Here is a 15,451-nt window from a genome sequence, read left to right as displayed (position 1 = left end):
TTAATATACATTGCATGTAAATACTTATCTATTGCTATAAAATTTTGATTTTAAGCTATTCGTAAGTTGAGTTTTAATGACATTTGATTTTGATTTTGGAAAATGACTAGACAGTAACACAAGCTTGGCGACTGCGAATATGTCTACTAAAATATTTTACACAATCTACACACGAAATAATATCATAACGATGTTTATATAAAAATGATTAGCCTCTACTTTTTTCTTCCACGAAATAATTAATAAAACGCTAAACATAAAAGAAAATATATCGATTGATAATTTGTAGTTGACATAAAAAAATGTAATGTAATTCTTTACTAAACATAGTCCCCGAATAAAGTGCACTAATATGTGTAAAAATAATTTCTTAGCGAGTGCGTACTTCATAAAATATATCTGTTTTATATATCGCTCTTTTTTATGATGTTTCACAGTAGATCCTGCGCAGATGATTAGATTTTAAGATTTGCTGCGTTGATCGAAACTAGTTAAATATAGAAAATAACTTCCATCAGTTGAAAAGAGAGCGAAATCCAATTTTAATTTTTTTTTTTTTAATAAATCTGTATATGGACCACGTGTTACATCTTAATGTTGGCTCTGACAGGTAAAACACGTCATTCAAACATATGTCGCTAAGCATTACATTATCAAAAGGAATTTAAACACTAGCTTTCAATAAAATAGAAAACCGAAGGTGAAATTAAAAAGGTAATCGAAGCGAAGTAAACAGTCCGAGAGAGTGAATGTGATAAAAACCTTTAGATTTATTGTATTTTTGTCTTAGTGTAGTTTGACCCTAATTCATAGAGTGCATATACTATATTTTTATGAAGTAAATCAGATCCATAAGTTTATATTTTCGAATACTCAAGTGGTATTTGTGTTATTGGTGTACTTTGATCGTCTTTTATTTAAATTTAATGACCTGATTAAGTAAGTATTATTATCATAATGACGTGTTATCTGCATTGTGTGAAAAATAGCCTTCGGGTTTAAGTGCCCTATTTGCAACTTCTTATGCAGCAGAGTTTTGAGTAAAATTTGTCTACATTTAAAAATATTTGATATCTTACACTCTCCATTTACGAAAATAGTGGTAAGCTTAAAGTAGGTAGTAGGCATACAAATGAAGTATTAAAGAATCCCCGTTGATACGTTACGTATGTTTAAAAAATATTTAATTTGAAAAGGTCAAAAGTATCGGTGCTTTGGATTTTATAATCAATGATTTATTATAAAAAAAAGTTTCGATAAAATTAAATATGATGCATTTCACTACAAAAATTTGTTGAAATTATTTTTTTCTTAGAAAACAAATATATTTTTCATTGACATTGTATTATTTTTTGGAATATTTTAAATTCTTTTTCAAAAACCATAGCAGTATAGCAGCGTCACAATTTTTTATATATACATATGTGTGTGTTCGAATATTACACAGCTTACATTAAAAACGCACACATTTTTATTAAAATAAACACATGTTTGATTGAGTACATTATTCATATTACAGATTACTATTTATCGGAAGTTTTAAATGAAATTATAAAATAACAATTTAATATCTAACATGTCAGGAATCATAATTGTATAAATAATTAGGTTAACATATAACATTATTAATTTTAAACGTAAAATATACAATAAATTAAATGTTTTTAAAAGCTTTTATTTAACTTGCAATGTATGTATATATGTATGTGCCGTTGGAATCTTGCTACTCAATTTTGAAGCGGATCTCTTTAACCGATTTGGCTGAAATTTTGTATACACGTTAAGTTTGGATGACAATACACGATGCTTGACGTCATTATAAGTCCAATATGGTGGAACATTCGAGATGGCAGAATAGTTATTTTTTTATGCACTTCTACAATATAGGTATCAAATGATAGGGCTTGTTGGGAGTAAATCGAAAAATAATGTGACGTCATTCTAATTCCAATATGGTGGAACATTCGAGATGGCAGAATAGTTATTTTTTTATGCACTTCTACAATATAGGTATCAAATGATAGGGCTTGTTGGGAGTAAATCGAAAAATAATGTGACGTCATTCTAATTCCAATATGGTGGAACATTCGAGATGGCAGAATAGTTATTTTTTTATGCACTTTTACAATATAGGTATCAAATGATAGGGCTCGATGTGAGTAATTCGAAAAAAAAACCTAGACAGTCATAACTAAAAAGTAAAAAATAAATTTAAAGCAAAAATACTTTTAAAAAAAAGTTTTTATTTAAATGCTCTAAAAAGAAGAAAATAAATTTTTCCTTTAAAATATTAACTATCAATTTATAACCTCATTATACACAATTTCTTTAATCATAAAAGCTTATCGCGAGATTGTCGTAAGTACATACATAGAAGTATTTAATTAAACTGAAATTAAAAAAAAAAAAATTAGCAAATTAAATTACTAAATTATATGGTACTAGTTAATTTACGCAAGTTTATTACGCGACAAGCTGTTATGATTAAAAAAATTGTGTATAATGAGGTTATAAATTGATAGTTAAAATTTTAAAGGAAAATTTTATTTTCTTCTTTTTAGAGCATTTAAATAAAAGCTTTTTGTAAAAAGTATTTTTGCTTTGAATTTATTTCTAATATCACTGTCACTATTAAATAAATATTTTGTGAAAATAATTATCGTTCTTTATATTGTTTGTACATCAATAAATATTTTAGGCACAATTTATTTGTAATTTAATATTGATACTATATATAATTACAAAATATATTTAATTTGGTCAAATTTAACACCGTTTGTGATTCGAATGTAAATTTTAAATAACACGCAGAAATATGATAAGGCAATTAATTTAGCTTAGTTTTATGGCACGGCCTGAACCAAGTCAATGTTAATATTGGTGGCATTTTTGATAATAGAGTAAATATGTGAATAACTATCAATTACCATAATCCAATTTTAATGTTAATATAATTCTAAATATCATTTGATACTTAAATATATACAAATTTATTTACAAAGATTGTTTTATTTGGCAATAAAATTATTTTAGAATAAGTTGAATAGAGAAAGGGAAAGTCTAGGATCTAAGCTAGGTCTAGGAAACATAGAGTTTTGTCAAACGAGGCACGAAGCTCTAAAAAAAAATTATAAAAATGTCACACGTATCAAACTGTTATCGCCGGGTTCCTATAATTAAGAAACGATTCGTTTTCCTATTGGTGTAACTGTCTAGAACGCGTAACTCTGAAATAAAAAAAAGGATTTCGTAAGTTTCAGAGTCGTTCAGAGACAATTTATAGGAACGCCTTTACTCGTCGTACAATATACATTAAGAATCGTTATATATAGGAACCGGCCATTCACGAATCATTAGTGATCAAAATATTATTATAAACTGATTTGTTATCTCTTATTGCGCTACGATAGAGCCCGTCGTTTGAATAATGTCGATATCAAGGAATACCCTTGATAAACGATATCATCATTATCAACAACAAAAGTTTTGATTCCATTGTGCGTATCGTTATGTAAGTATAAACATCACACAGCTAAGTTGAATTAAAAAAGTTTTTACAACTACAATTAAATAGTTCTACATATATGTAAATCTCATTTCACAAAACTCTGTATGTTGAAACGCAATTTAGTAATCGCTAGAAGTTAGGACGAATTTGACAGGGCTAAATTATACTAAGGTATCGATAGGTTAGATAGTTAAATAGTCTAGAAATGTTTGAAATATTAAATCGGAAGAAATAATTTGAATCTGAGCTAAAAATTAACTTGACACTGTCCTTTCCTTTGATGGATATGTACTTCAGTACCTTTTAAAATTGGCCAAAATTATATTAAGATTGTCCTGTCAGTTTTAATGACGTACTTCAGTGTCTTCAAAGTTAATTGTGTGTTTCGCTGATTTTATATATATCACCGTAGAATTGTAATCGCCGTTAAATTGTAATATATCTTGCGAGATTGTAAACTGCCGAAATATTATGAACGCTGATTTAACTCGAAATAAAACGTCAAAAATTTCGATGATATTTCGGTTAGGTTAGGTAAGTGTTTTTATAATTTTTAATTACCTTCGATAGATTATAATCTACCGAAAAGTATTGCGTTAATTTGTAAGCAGTATTTTACGGTTCACAATCTTTCGACAGTTCACAATATCGCGAGATAGATTATAATCTAACGGTATTTATAAATTTACGTTGACATATACATTAAAACAAATGCAAACATTGAATTAGAAACGGATATTGGAATTGAATTCAGTATCTCAAGATCTGTAGCCTTATAGCTAAGATGATCGATGCATTATCATGAGCATACACAAGCACTAGAAAACGTTACCAAGATACAGGAATGATACATTACAAACAATAGTGACGTCATAAGTAGCACCACACATCTACGTTGAAATAGAAATATTTAATCTGTACAGTTATTTTTTACTAATTACACAAGAAGAGATATGAGGGAAGATATATAAGGACGCTAATAATAATTTTAAAGATAGATAGATAGATTTAGAAGGATGATTAGTAAATCTTACGCATAAACTTAATCACAAAGATCGTTCATTAATCACCTTCGTTTTTATTGATAATAATTACATTATTAATAATTAAATTATACTTATTTTAAATATTTGAGACAATTGAAAAGCTAAATTTCACATTTACATCGAAATTAAAAGAAATATTGGTCTCAGTCAATGAAGCGAGTTCACTTGCGATATTACACATTAGTGATCGTTAAACGTCTCGGGCTTCTTGGTCTGTTCAGATTAGTCGCTGAACCTCGGACGTGGACCTGAACTGATCCTTGGGGCATGTCAACAGCCGAATGAAGACTCGCTGCTCTCGAGGTCCGGGGTGATGGAACACAGACTCTGAGGTCCACGGCGCTGTGGAGACTAGCGGCTCTTGAGGACCTAGGGGTACGCATCGGGTGGTCCGAGGGGGTTGTGAGTGCTGGGAGATCAGCAGCGGAACGCGATCTTCGCGGTGGACTCTCTGGTATCAATGCCATCCCACCCATGCTCCCGACGAAGACGGAATTCTAGAAAACGCAGGTAATGTCAGTTCCGTCGAGACATTATAAATTATATTATTAAATCAAGGTACAACTTTTTTTTTTTATTTTGTTTGCTAAGTTACTTATTGTCACAATAACGTTGTTTTTCTATTATATTTAGCATAACGTAATGTATCGTACCAGTGGATATTGTTCAATAAATAAATAAGTAGGTACATATCAGTAAAGTAATATGTTATCAAAATTGATCTTTTCAATTTCGGTAATCAAAAACAAATTTGTCAGCTTAATGAATAATGACTTCGTGTCACCTGTCTAGTTCGATGTCCCAGATAGCCACAGGGTTGATACGATGGAAATGTTCCCCCGCAGTCGTATGAAACACAACCTCTTGAAAGGGACGCTCGATGCTACGGTAAAAACATTAGGATTTTAATTCATTCGTTTCATGCGGTTTTTGTTATTTGATATAGGTTGGTTCATGCATTTTTTTCCTGTCTGGCAAATTGTCCGCCTGATGATGACGTCACTGTTCATAAAAATTAGGCTGTAAGAAATAGTAATTCTTTGCATCGTCAATGTGCTATCAATATTAGGTAGTAAGCTGTTATATCCCTTGTACCTATAGCTACACTCACCCTTGATACTGAAACACAACAATACTAAGTTTTCCTGTTTGACGATATAATCTATGATAACGTAGCTACACAGGAGGCTTGTACAAAGCCTTTAAATTTACGTTAATTTCACGTTAAACGTTACTGTTTCTGTGCCCATGTGCTTAGTTTGTGTCTACAATGATCCATTTCGAGTCGTAAGCTGAATGTGTCGGTCGATATTTGATGGACCTGCAATGAAACAGCATAAGCGCCATATCTTCTCATCAAAAGGCGACGTTTGCCCAACAGTAAAACATTTAGGAGCTCGTGTGATCTTTTTAAAATTTTAAAAAGAAATTTAAAATAACAATAAACATAAACGTTATAAGTATGAACACAATAATACATCAAATGTCATTTATAGCGTCAGACTTATGTTGTACTTCAATGCCATATTCATTTAAATAATAATAGATCATAGTAGAACAGTCTAGCAATTTCAGTGAAGATAATAACTCGTCTAATTTAAATAAATATACTGTGGAAATAGTTTAGAATAAGAAATTAGAACTTACATGAGGCGGGACGGACACAGAATTTTCCGCAAGAGCGCAACTTTGCCGATGTTGCTGTTGGAACTTTGGCTGATATGGTTCTAACATCCTACGAAGAAATAATTAAGGTACGTCATATTTTATGCGATGTTATTATCTTATATTTAGATTTGCATAATGATAAAAATCATTAATAAGAGAAATACGGATATCATACATTTCATTTAATATATTATTAATTAATTTGCATGAATTTAAAATAAATATCTACAATTACGAGCATATTTCAATTACATTTGCACCGATAGTGATAAAATTTATTAATAGGACACGTTCGAATATCATTAATTTTATTTCATATATCATTAATTCATTCGTATGAAGTTTAATGAAAAACAACTATTGTATTTAAATTCAAGAAGCATTTTTTTAATTATTTTTCTATGCGCACAAAAAAAAAAAAACTGTGAATGTACATATATTGCGAGCAAATTATACGATTCCACAGATATCATACTCATAACCAATAATAAAATTACAATAATTATTATATAGATAAATAAAGCGATTTTAAAAACGTGAAAGCAAGAAATCTACGTACAGTTTATAGACGCACCTGATCTTGCCCCAGCGGTTGAAGAAGAGCGCAATAGCGGCCACCCAAAGCAGTAACACGAACGCGACGATTAAAGCCTCCTCAGCTCGGACGACAACTCCACTCCCATCTAAGATTTAAAAATAACATCAAGGTATAAGCATACTTTAAATATTTAGTTATCTTTAATGTTCGAATAATAAAGAATAATGTTTGAAAAGTATTATATTATATAATTTTATTACTACAAGATAAAAAGTTGCAATTTAGCCATTGTATGACGTAATGAAACTGCACCATAAAAATGTAATTAGCAATGAAATATCGACAACGAGCGGAGGACAACAGTTTTTTGTAATATATTATAGATGAATCGTATTGATGATGTACGGAAGGTGGCCGGTAGAACATGGATGAGAAGGGCCGAAGATCGGGCTCAGAGGCGAGCATTGCGCGATGCCTACGTCCACAGTGGAATAACACAGGCTGATCATGATGATGATTATGATGAATCGTATCGATGACTAGCTCTGCGTACTGGTCAGCGTTAACTTAATATTCTTGATACTAACCAATATTAGCTAAAGACATATTGGCGATCATAATTTCGGGATGGGCTGGTTTTGTAGGGGGATGTAGCCGGCTAACTACTTCAGCGGGTGGACAATCGGTGAGTTTACTCCGCTCTGCAATAACAATAACAAATGTAACTACATACAGACCATGTGCGTCACTTGCGATGATTCTTAACTTCTAGATGATGGAATCAGCTAAGTCTTTCATTTTCGTCCAATGATATCAATTTTAAATATACTTACCAACATTTGAGAGTGTAATATGTTATTTTCAATTCAGCGTAAATTCTTTTATTCAATTATTTTTTACCCCTCCAATTAAGCTTAATGCTTAAAAATTAAGCTTAAGCAAGGGGTCAGGACCGAACCAGCGACTTTTTACTTCGCTAGGCTAAGCAGCCTGTAAACCATTACGTTAGACGCTTCATATTATAATGAAGAATTTTGTTTTTAATAAATAAAAGTGGAAAATTTTGAAAGCACTCACCAATTCTTGTCGATATACAAATGCTTGCACACGAAGAGGCCAATTAAGGATACTACCTCAATTTATAAATAGTCGAAATCGTTGAACGTTTGTTACTACAGATTGCTAATGATTTCGAGACCTTATTGATGTATATTATTTTAAAGATTGATAAATTGTCTGCTTACCGATTTCTGTTGATAGATTGAAGCGTGTGTGTGCGGGGTAAGCGGGTGTAGGTGAAGGATGTAACCGCAAGACTACTTCCGCTGGTGGTCCTCCAGTCACGCCGCTCCATTCTAGCAAAAGATTAAAAATACTTACTCTATATGTTTTTTTTTTATATTACCATTATTTTGATAAAGCAGTTATATATATAATCAAATTCTCAGTATTATTATCATGGGACACCCGTTTAGAACGAAGTTGTTTTCGCTATAGACTTGCATTAAATAACAGACACTATGAAATATATTAAAAGTGTTTGAGAATAAAATTAAATGATAAGAGCAAAATTGTCATTAAAACAGTAATAAGAATTAAGTTTAAATAATATTATATAAAACCTTATACGAGAAAGAGAGACAAAGGTCTGCCATTTCACTCGACTGCAAGCCGCGTAAAAGGAATTCGTTCCAGAAACAAAACACGATCATGAAGAAGCAAGAAACATTCTTATAATATTTGAATTAAACATACTCGGAGACTTTTATTATTGAAACTCTTAATATGAGAACAAATTCTATTTCGAATTACTTGGAAGGATGATTAAGTCAGTGTAACTAAATAAACAACGAAGAAAATATTTATCGTTCAATCATCTTTATTTATATTGGATAAAAGCTATCCTTAAATATGGAGCGGAGTATTCGTAAATATTTGTAAAAGCTGAAGCACTTTTTATTATAAGATTTTCACAAATTTTTGCAAATATTTGATGCCTCACTCATCATAATATATATAAATATTAAAAGCTTAGATCCTACGTAGATGCGTTTATAAATATAATAATGTGATTTATTTGAAATTGAATTTGAATAATTTTATTCATTCAGCGTCGATACCAATCGAGAAAGAAACTTGGCAGGGTGTTTCTATTTGCTTATATTTGAAATAACCTGGAGGCAATTATTGTGTATTTTCTAAAGTGTGTCGGCATTTAAAAAAGTCTTTTGATTAAAATATTTTGTAACACCCAAGGTTGCTTTGCATATGCACTTGGTGGAAGGCCTTTTTGAAAGCCCGTCTGTGTGCCGTTCACTCATCAGATATTCTACCGCCAAACAGCAGTACTCAGTATACAATGTTCCGGTTTGCAGGGTGAATGAGCCAGTGTAACTACAGGCACAAGGGACATACGATCTCACTTCACAAGACCGCTGGTGGTAATGTCAAAAATGGTTAAATTTTCTTACGGCGCCAATATCTATGGGCAGTGACCACTTATCATCAGGCTACATACAAAAAAATCTTAAATCATAACCTTTTGCTTTGCCGTAGACGTATAATTTAATTTACGCTTACAAGTATATTTTTATTTATAAAAGTATTTTCGAAAATAATTATCGACTAGCTTATCAATTTTTTGTTACTAAATTTATAATACGATACAATACTGTTTCACGTGACCTAGTTTGAATATATCCTTGACACACGTTCCTTTTTATTATTATTTTCGGAACGCGGATGAGAGATGAGGCATATGGTGATTTTCGTTCGCCTTCACCCCTTACTTGCGCTTGACCTACCATGAAAATTCAGATATATCTTTCTCCCTCTTTCAACAGCAATATAAGCAGCCTAGAAGAGTATAGATAGCTCTATCACTGAAAAACTCTGCTACGGCACTTGATTAAACCAATAATCATCAAATGATTACCACTCTCACCGGCGGAGATACGAGACGGATGCGCCGGTGATTTATGCGAACTTGTTTCCACTGGTCTCGTCTCGGTTGCACTATCTGCAAAAAAATATATCATATATTTTTTTTAATTGAAAGTAATTGTAGTAAAAAGTATGCAGTCCCATTTAAATATATATATATATATATACATAGAAAATCTTTAACACGTCAATTTTTTTTTTTAGTAGCATATCGTAATATTTTTATAAAAATTAGCTATAATTGTCTGTTTACATTTTTTTAGCTGTATGATCTTTGCATTGCATAAAACAATGAAACAAAAGTAATATTTTCTGATTTTCATAAAAAAAAAAAATAGATTTAAGGAAGAAAGTATTTAATAGAAAAACTATTATATTATACTGATTCCTTAACCATCATTGTCATCGTCATTAGCCAATTGCAATCCACTGCTGGACATATGCCTCTCGAAATCACCAAGGTGGAAGCTCCCGGTCTTCCACCTTCCGCATCCCTTCAGAATATGAAAATTACTCTTTGATAATTTATTTACTTTTAAATGTAGTTTACAAGTTCTTTGTCTGAATAGAAATAGTGTTAAAGGGTCGCCAAACTTAAAACAAACGATTTGGAATTTTCTTTCACTATCTATCCATCTATGAAATGAGCAATAAATAAACATAATAAGTTAATGTGTTTTGCGAATATTATCGTTAGAGCTCACTTTCCAATAGGATGTAGCTTTACATTGAATTAACATAATCAATCAACTTGAAGATCAACGATTCTGTTTGTAGGAATTTGTTTGAATAAAGTTGTTTTTAAAAATTCACATAATATTCCAAATGTCGGAGCTCCTGACATATAATTTAATATTCAATATTGAACGAAGCATTCTCGAGTGAGGGCATGACTATCATGTTAATGTACATATTACCTGACATCGTGTAATTGTCAGTTCAATATAGAAATATTCTTTTAATAGGAGTATATAAGTTGATTGTAAATTTTTATATATACCAAAAACAAATATAAGTAATTAAAAAGGGCCTATAATTGAACCCGGCGAGAGATTTTTATGTATGTACATAAAATAATTTTAATAATATTTATTTATTTATTGGAAAGTTTTTTTATTCGTTTTAAAGTATATTTATTATAAACGACCAGTAGATATTAGATATATTTTTTTGTTAGTTTTTTATTTATTTACAGATTTTATAAAGATGTAATCGAACGATGCTAAAAAGTCCTAAAGTATGAACGTAATTAAAACTTTGTTAACAACTGAAGTTTTGAACAAGGCCGTGACTCATTTATAACTTTTATCATTGTGTTTTACAAACAGCGTTTAAAAGGAGAAGTTTTGTCTTCTTGTTTTCGAATAGTTATCAAATTGTCCCCTTGTGTTTTTACTCTTTATTTTTTTTTGCGTTTTGCTTGTATTTCATACGTTATATAATTCTACCTTTTATGGCATAGTTTGGCAATGGAACGGTCACCACTGCCCATAGACATCGATGCCAAATGAAATTTTAACTATTTCTTACATAACCAATGTGCCATCAACCTCGGTAACTAAGTGATATCCCTTGTGTCTGCAATTATACTGACTCACTCACCCATCATACTGGAACACAAAAATACGAAGTATTGCCGCTTGGCGGTAGAATATGTGTTGATTGTGTGGGTATTTATCTTTTCCTTATAATTTCAATTAGAATTATTTTTTAGTTTTTTTTTTTTTGTTTTTGTTATTTATTTTATTTAATAAGCACAGTAGTTTTTTTGTCTGTTGTCTTTTCTTTTTAATATATTTGTCCATTATATTCTTCTTACGATGTACTAATGCTATAAACATAAAATTCACGTTTGATGATTTACTAGATTAACGCAAATTCATTATTAAAATAGATGGTTATAGATAGAAATAAGTATAGCTATATATTAAATTTCAATGCATATTAAACTGATCTATGAGCATACGTTGTCTCGCAAATTAATTTTAAGATTTTCGCCCGAACCGATGAGGTTTAAATTTGAGGCTACACACACGAATCACTTTGATGCTAGTGACAAAATAAGTGAGTTCTAAATATTGCAATTTGTTTAAAATCATCATCGTCATTAACAGCTTGTAAATTTGCCACTGCTGGGTTTAGGCCTCCTATCCCTTTGAGGTGAACGTTTGGAGCATATTTCGGGTTGGTGGAATACACATGTGGCAGAATTTCGTTGAAATTAGACACATGCAGGCTTCCTCACGATGTTTCCCTTCACCGCCGAGCGCGAGATGAATTATAAACACAAATTAAGCACATGAAAATTCAGTAGTGCTTGCCTGGGCTTGAACCCGCAATCATCGGTTAATATGCGCGCGTTCTAACCCCTGGACCATCTCGGCTCCGGTGTTTAAATTGGCTTACAAATAAAAAAACTCAAAATGTACTTTATTTAAGTAGGGAAGCACTTTTGAATTGACTTTTTACAAAACTATTATATATTAAGTAAAGTCACCAACTTAGCTTAGGCTTCAAATACTGAAATAAACAATTTTGAAACTACTAAAATATTCTCTCTTTTAATGCTTTATCCATGAATTCCATGCATTTCAGACATTAGCTATGTTGTATGGCTCCTTTTATATTATAGTTCTTTAGGTGAATGAACTAGCTTCGTTAAAGTATTGAGTGTCTTTCATATGTTTGTTAACAATATTAAATTAAAATCTACGTCAAAGAATTCAATTTAAAGTTTAAAATAGTATTTGTGATATTTTTAATCTTTAGCGTAATTGTTCAGATTATTTTTCTTACAAATTACAATACAGGCATAATTTATTCATTTCAAAAAATGTGTTCGAAATAATAAATAAAAGTATAAAGCTCGAATGATATTATGTTTTCACGAAATACCGCTTACAGATTTTATTTTTAATCGAAATTTGTACACCGACATAATAAAAACTTTAGTAACTACTTATAAAAAAAAAAAACACTATAAAATTTATTTTCTTTTTTTTTCTTTAAAATATTGGACAACGGCACATACATTACTCTGATCCCATTTTCTTTATATTATCGGTAGGCGGCCGAGCAAATGGACCACCTGATGGTAAATGATCACCACCGCCAATAGACAATGGCGTTGTAAGAAATATTAACCATTCCTTACATAACCAATGCGCCACCAAGCTTGGGAACTAAGATGTTACGTTCCTTGTGCCCAACAATACTGAGTATTGCTGTTTGACGGTAGAATATCTGATGAGTGTGGTACCTACCCAGGCGGGCTTGCACAAAGCGCTACCACCAAGGATTTTCTATCGTTATCAACTATTTGTATTATGTTGATTTACTATTTATTTTTTATCAATAGATATCAAGTAATTTGTCTTCATTTACATATTTAACATTGAATTCAATTAACTAAATTACTCAGTATGCAATTACATTCAAAATCTTCTTGTGTTCAGTTTCAACTTGCAAATATCATAGAGTTATTTAACTAGTCTAAACAAGATCTCCCGAACTATCTACAAATTTAAACTTCGCGGAGGTTGGGAAGTAGACAGCATGCTAAGTATCGTAATTAATAGGATATTCTAACATCGTAAACTATTTCTATATATTTAGAGAGCCGAGATGGCCCAGTGGTTAGAACGCGTGTATCTTAGCCGATGATTTCGGGTTCAAACCCAGGCAGGCACCACTGAATTTTCATGTGCTTAATTTGTGTTTATAATTCATCTCATGCTCGGCGGTGAAGAAAAACATCGTGACGAAACCTGCGTGTGTCTAATTTCAACGAAATTCTGCCACATGTGTATTCCAGCAACCCGCATTGGAGCAGCGTGGTGGAATTCGAGCTTTTACAGTACCTTACCAACTGTTGGAAATGGACAACTACAGAATTTTTAACCGGTTCTTCTCCGTAGAAGCTACAATCGGAACCGGTTGCAGTTTTACATACAATTCTGTAAAATGACGATTAAAAATCGCTTTTAAAAACTTACTTGATTCATGTTTGGTTTAATTTGATTTGACACATTATTTCTTAATTATCCTTAGGTTACAAAGTAGATTCCAAGACCCTGGATTGAAACTCCAGCCGATATAATTATTGTTGAGTGTTTCGGTTATACAAAAATTAGTTGCAATCAAAAATTAGGATATTGACACTGTTAACACCGTGCCTCGGAGCTCATCGCGTAAAGGCCCTGTTTTAACTCCCTGCAGTCGTTTCGGATTGCTGTACCATCGGGTTATGAAATTAAGAGACTTGTGAGGGTGTGTTTGTGCAGCTAAGCACTATAAGATATCCTGTGCTCTTAGTTAGTTGGCTATTGGTCAGGAAGCCTCATCATCATTATTTGTTATTACTCAGATGACCTTGTGAAATCTAAAATCTTTTAACTAAATATTTATTATGTCCCTAGATTAAAAAACAAATGATAATATATTTTATTCAGGTAGAGTTTTTACAAATGCTTTCGAATCATTTTATAAGGTTACTTGGTGGTAGGGCTTTGTGCATGCCCGTCTGGGTAGGTACCACCCATTCTACAGATATTCTACCGCCAAATAATAGTACTCTGTATTGTTGTGTTCCGGTTAGAAGGGTGAGTGAGCCAGTGTAATCACAGGCACATGGGACATAACATCTTAGTTCCCAAGGTTGGTGGCGCATAGGTGATGTAAGGATTGGTTAATATTTCTTACAGCGCCTTTATCTATGGGCGGTGGTGTCCATTTACCATCAGGTGACCCATACGCTCGTCCGCCAACCAATGCCATAAAAAAAAAAAATTAAACATCAAGCTACCATCGGTACGGAATTTTCTATTAAAATAGCGACACTGTTATTGCTGTTATTGATGCATTTCTGTTGTGAGCTGTAAACTTATAATCATTAGAAGCAGATGCGACGTAAGTCTTATTTCTCATGGATGTCTATGGGCTAATGAACGGTGAACACTTACCACCAGTTGGCTAATTTGATGCCTTGTGGTATTGTTCGATTTCTATAAAACATAATAAAGGCATTTATCGTTTGAAAAATTTATAATTTAGTTGTTATTTTATTTTTATATATTTTTTATAATTAATTATAATAAATTGCAGCGATAAAAAAGTAGGTTTCACGTAAAGCTAGCGTTATTTAATGATTAATTAAGTACAGCACGCATAAAATAATTATAAATTAAAAACAAGATAAAAAAACAAGTTTATATTATTTTATAATGTACTTTAGTACTAGTAGGAATATAAATTTATATGTTTATATTTTTAAACAATTAATAATATTTATACCTAATATAATATAATATTATTACGTGTGTAGCATTAGTTTATTGTTATACTTTAATATAAATATTTTAATGTTATAGTTATTATCTCCTCTTTCATATCAGCACTTACCTTTTATCTTACAAAATTTCTTTCACAGAAGTTTGTCTGTGACATATCGGCAGAAGCGATAAGACCGCCTTGCGCACCATGTGTTAAATATTATTATTTTTTATTTTGTTTACTTAAATGATGTGCAATAAAGCATTTAAATAAATAAAGTGTTAATAAGTGTGTTTAATAAGTGTTAATAACCTTATAACATTTGAGATATATATCCCATGTATCCTGCGAATTTCAATGTTATACGAATATATTTAAAGCTTACATTGCACTCTTATGCAGGCTACGTTATGTACATTATCTTAATGTGTTCCGTCACTGATACATTTCAAGACTGCCTTTGTTTTACAATCAAGG

The 15,451-nt window shown here is 31.3% G+C and overlaps 1 protein-coding gene across 6 annotated transcripts in view; it reads right to left on the bottom strand.

Annotated features, from left to right (window-relative positions):
* Positions 1–4,590: 4,590 nt before the first annotated feature.
* Positions 4,591–15,451, bottom strand: part of LOC113397984 (uncharacterized) — a 67,411-nt gene continuing 56,550 nt past the window's right edge. The window contains exons 3-9 of one of the 6 annotated variants that reach the window (XM_026636524.2): positions 9,696–9,779; positions 8,005–8,115; positions 7,348–7,461; positions 6,782–6,905; positions 6,202–6,289; positions 5,339–5,437; positions 4,592–5,051 (exon numbers count right to left, since the gene is read on the bottom strand). In XM_026636524.2, the coding sequence (XP_026492309.2) occupies positions 4,728–5,051; positions 5,339–5,437; positions 6,202–6,289; positions 6,782–6,905; positions 7,348–7,461; positions 8,005–8,115; positions 9,696–9,779 (944 nt within the window). In that variant the 3' untranslated portion in view covers positions 4,592–4,727. Of the gene's footprint in view, positions 5,052–5,338; positions 5,438–6,201; positions 6,290–6,781; positions 6,906–7,347; positions 7,462–8,004; positions 8,116–9,695; positions 9,780–15,451 lie in introns of all 6 variants that reach the window. The other 5 variants (XM_026636526.2, XM_026636525.2, XM_026636527.2 and 2 more) reach the window with 5 other exon arrangements.

This window comes from Vanessa tameamea, chromosome 13 (genome assembly GCF_037043105.1).
Source record: "Vanessa tameamea isolate UH-Manoa-2023 chromosome 13, ilVanTame1 primary haplotype, whole genome shotgun sequence".
Lineage (NCBI taxonomy): Eukaryota > Metazoa > Arthropoda > Insecta > Lepidoptera > Nymphalidae > Vanessa > Vanessa tameamea.
Note: the sequence above shows the minus strand (reverse complement) of the source record. Positions and strands in the feature narration are given on the sequence as shown.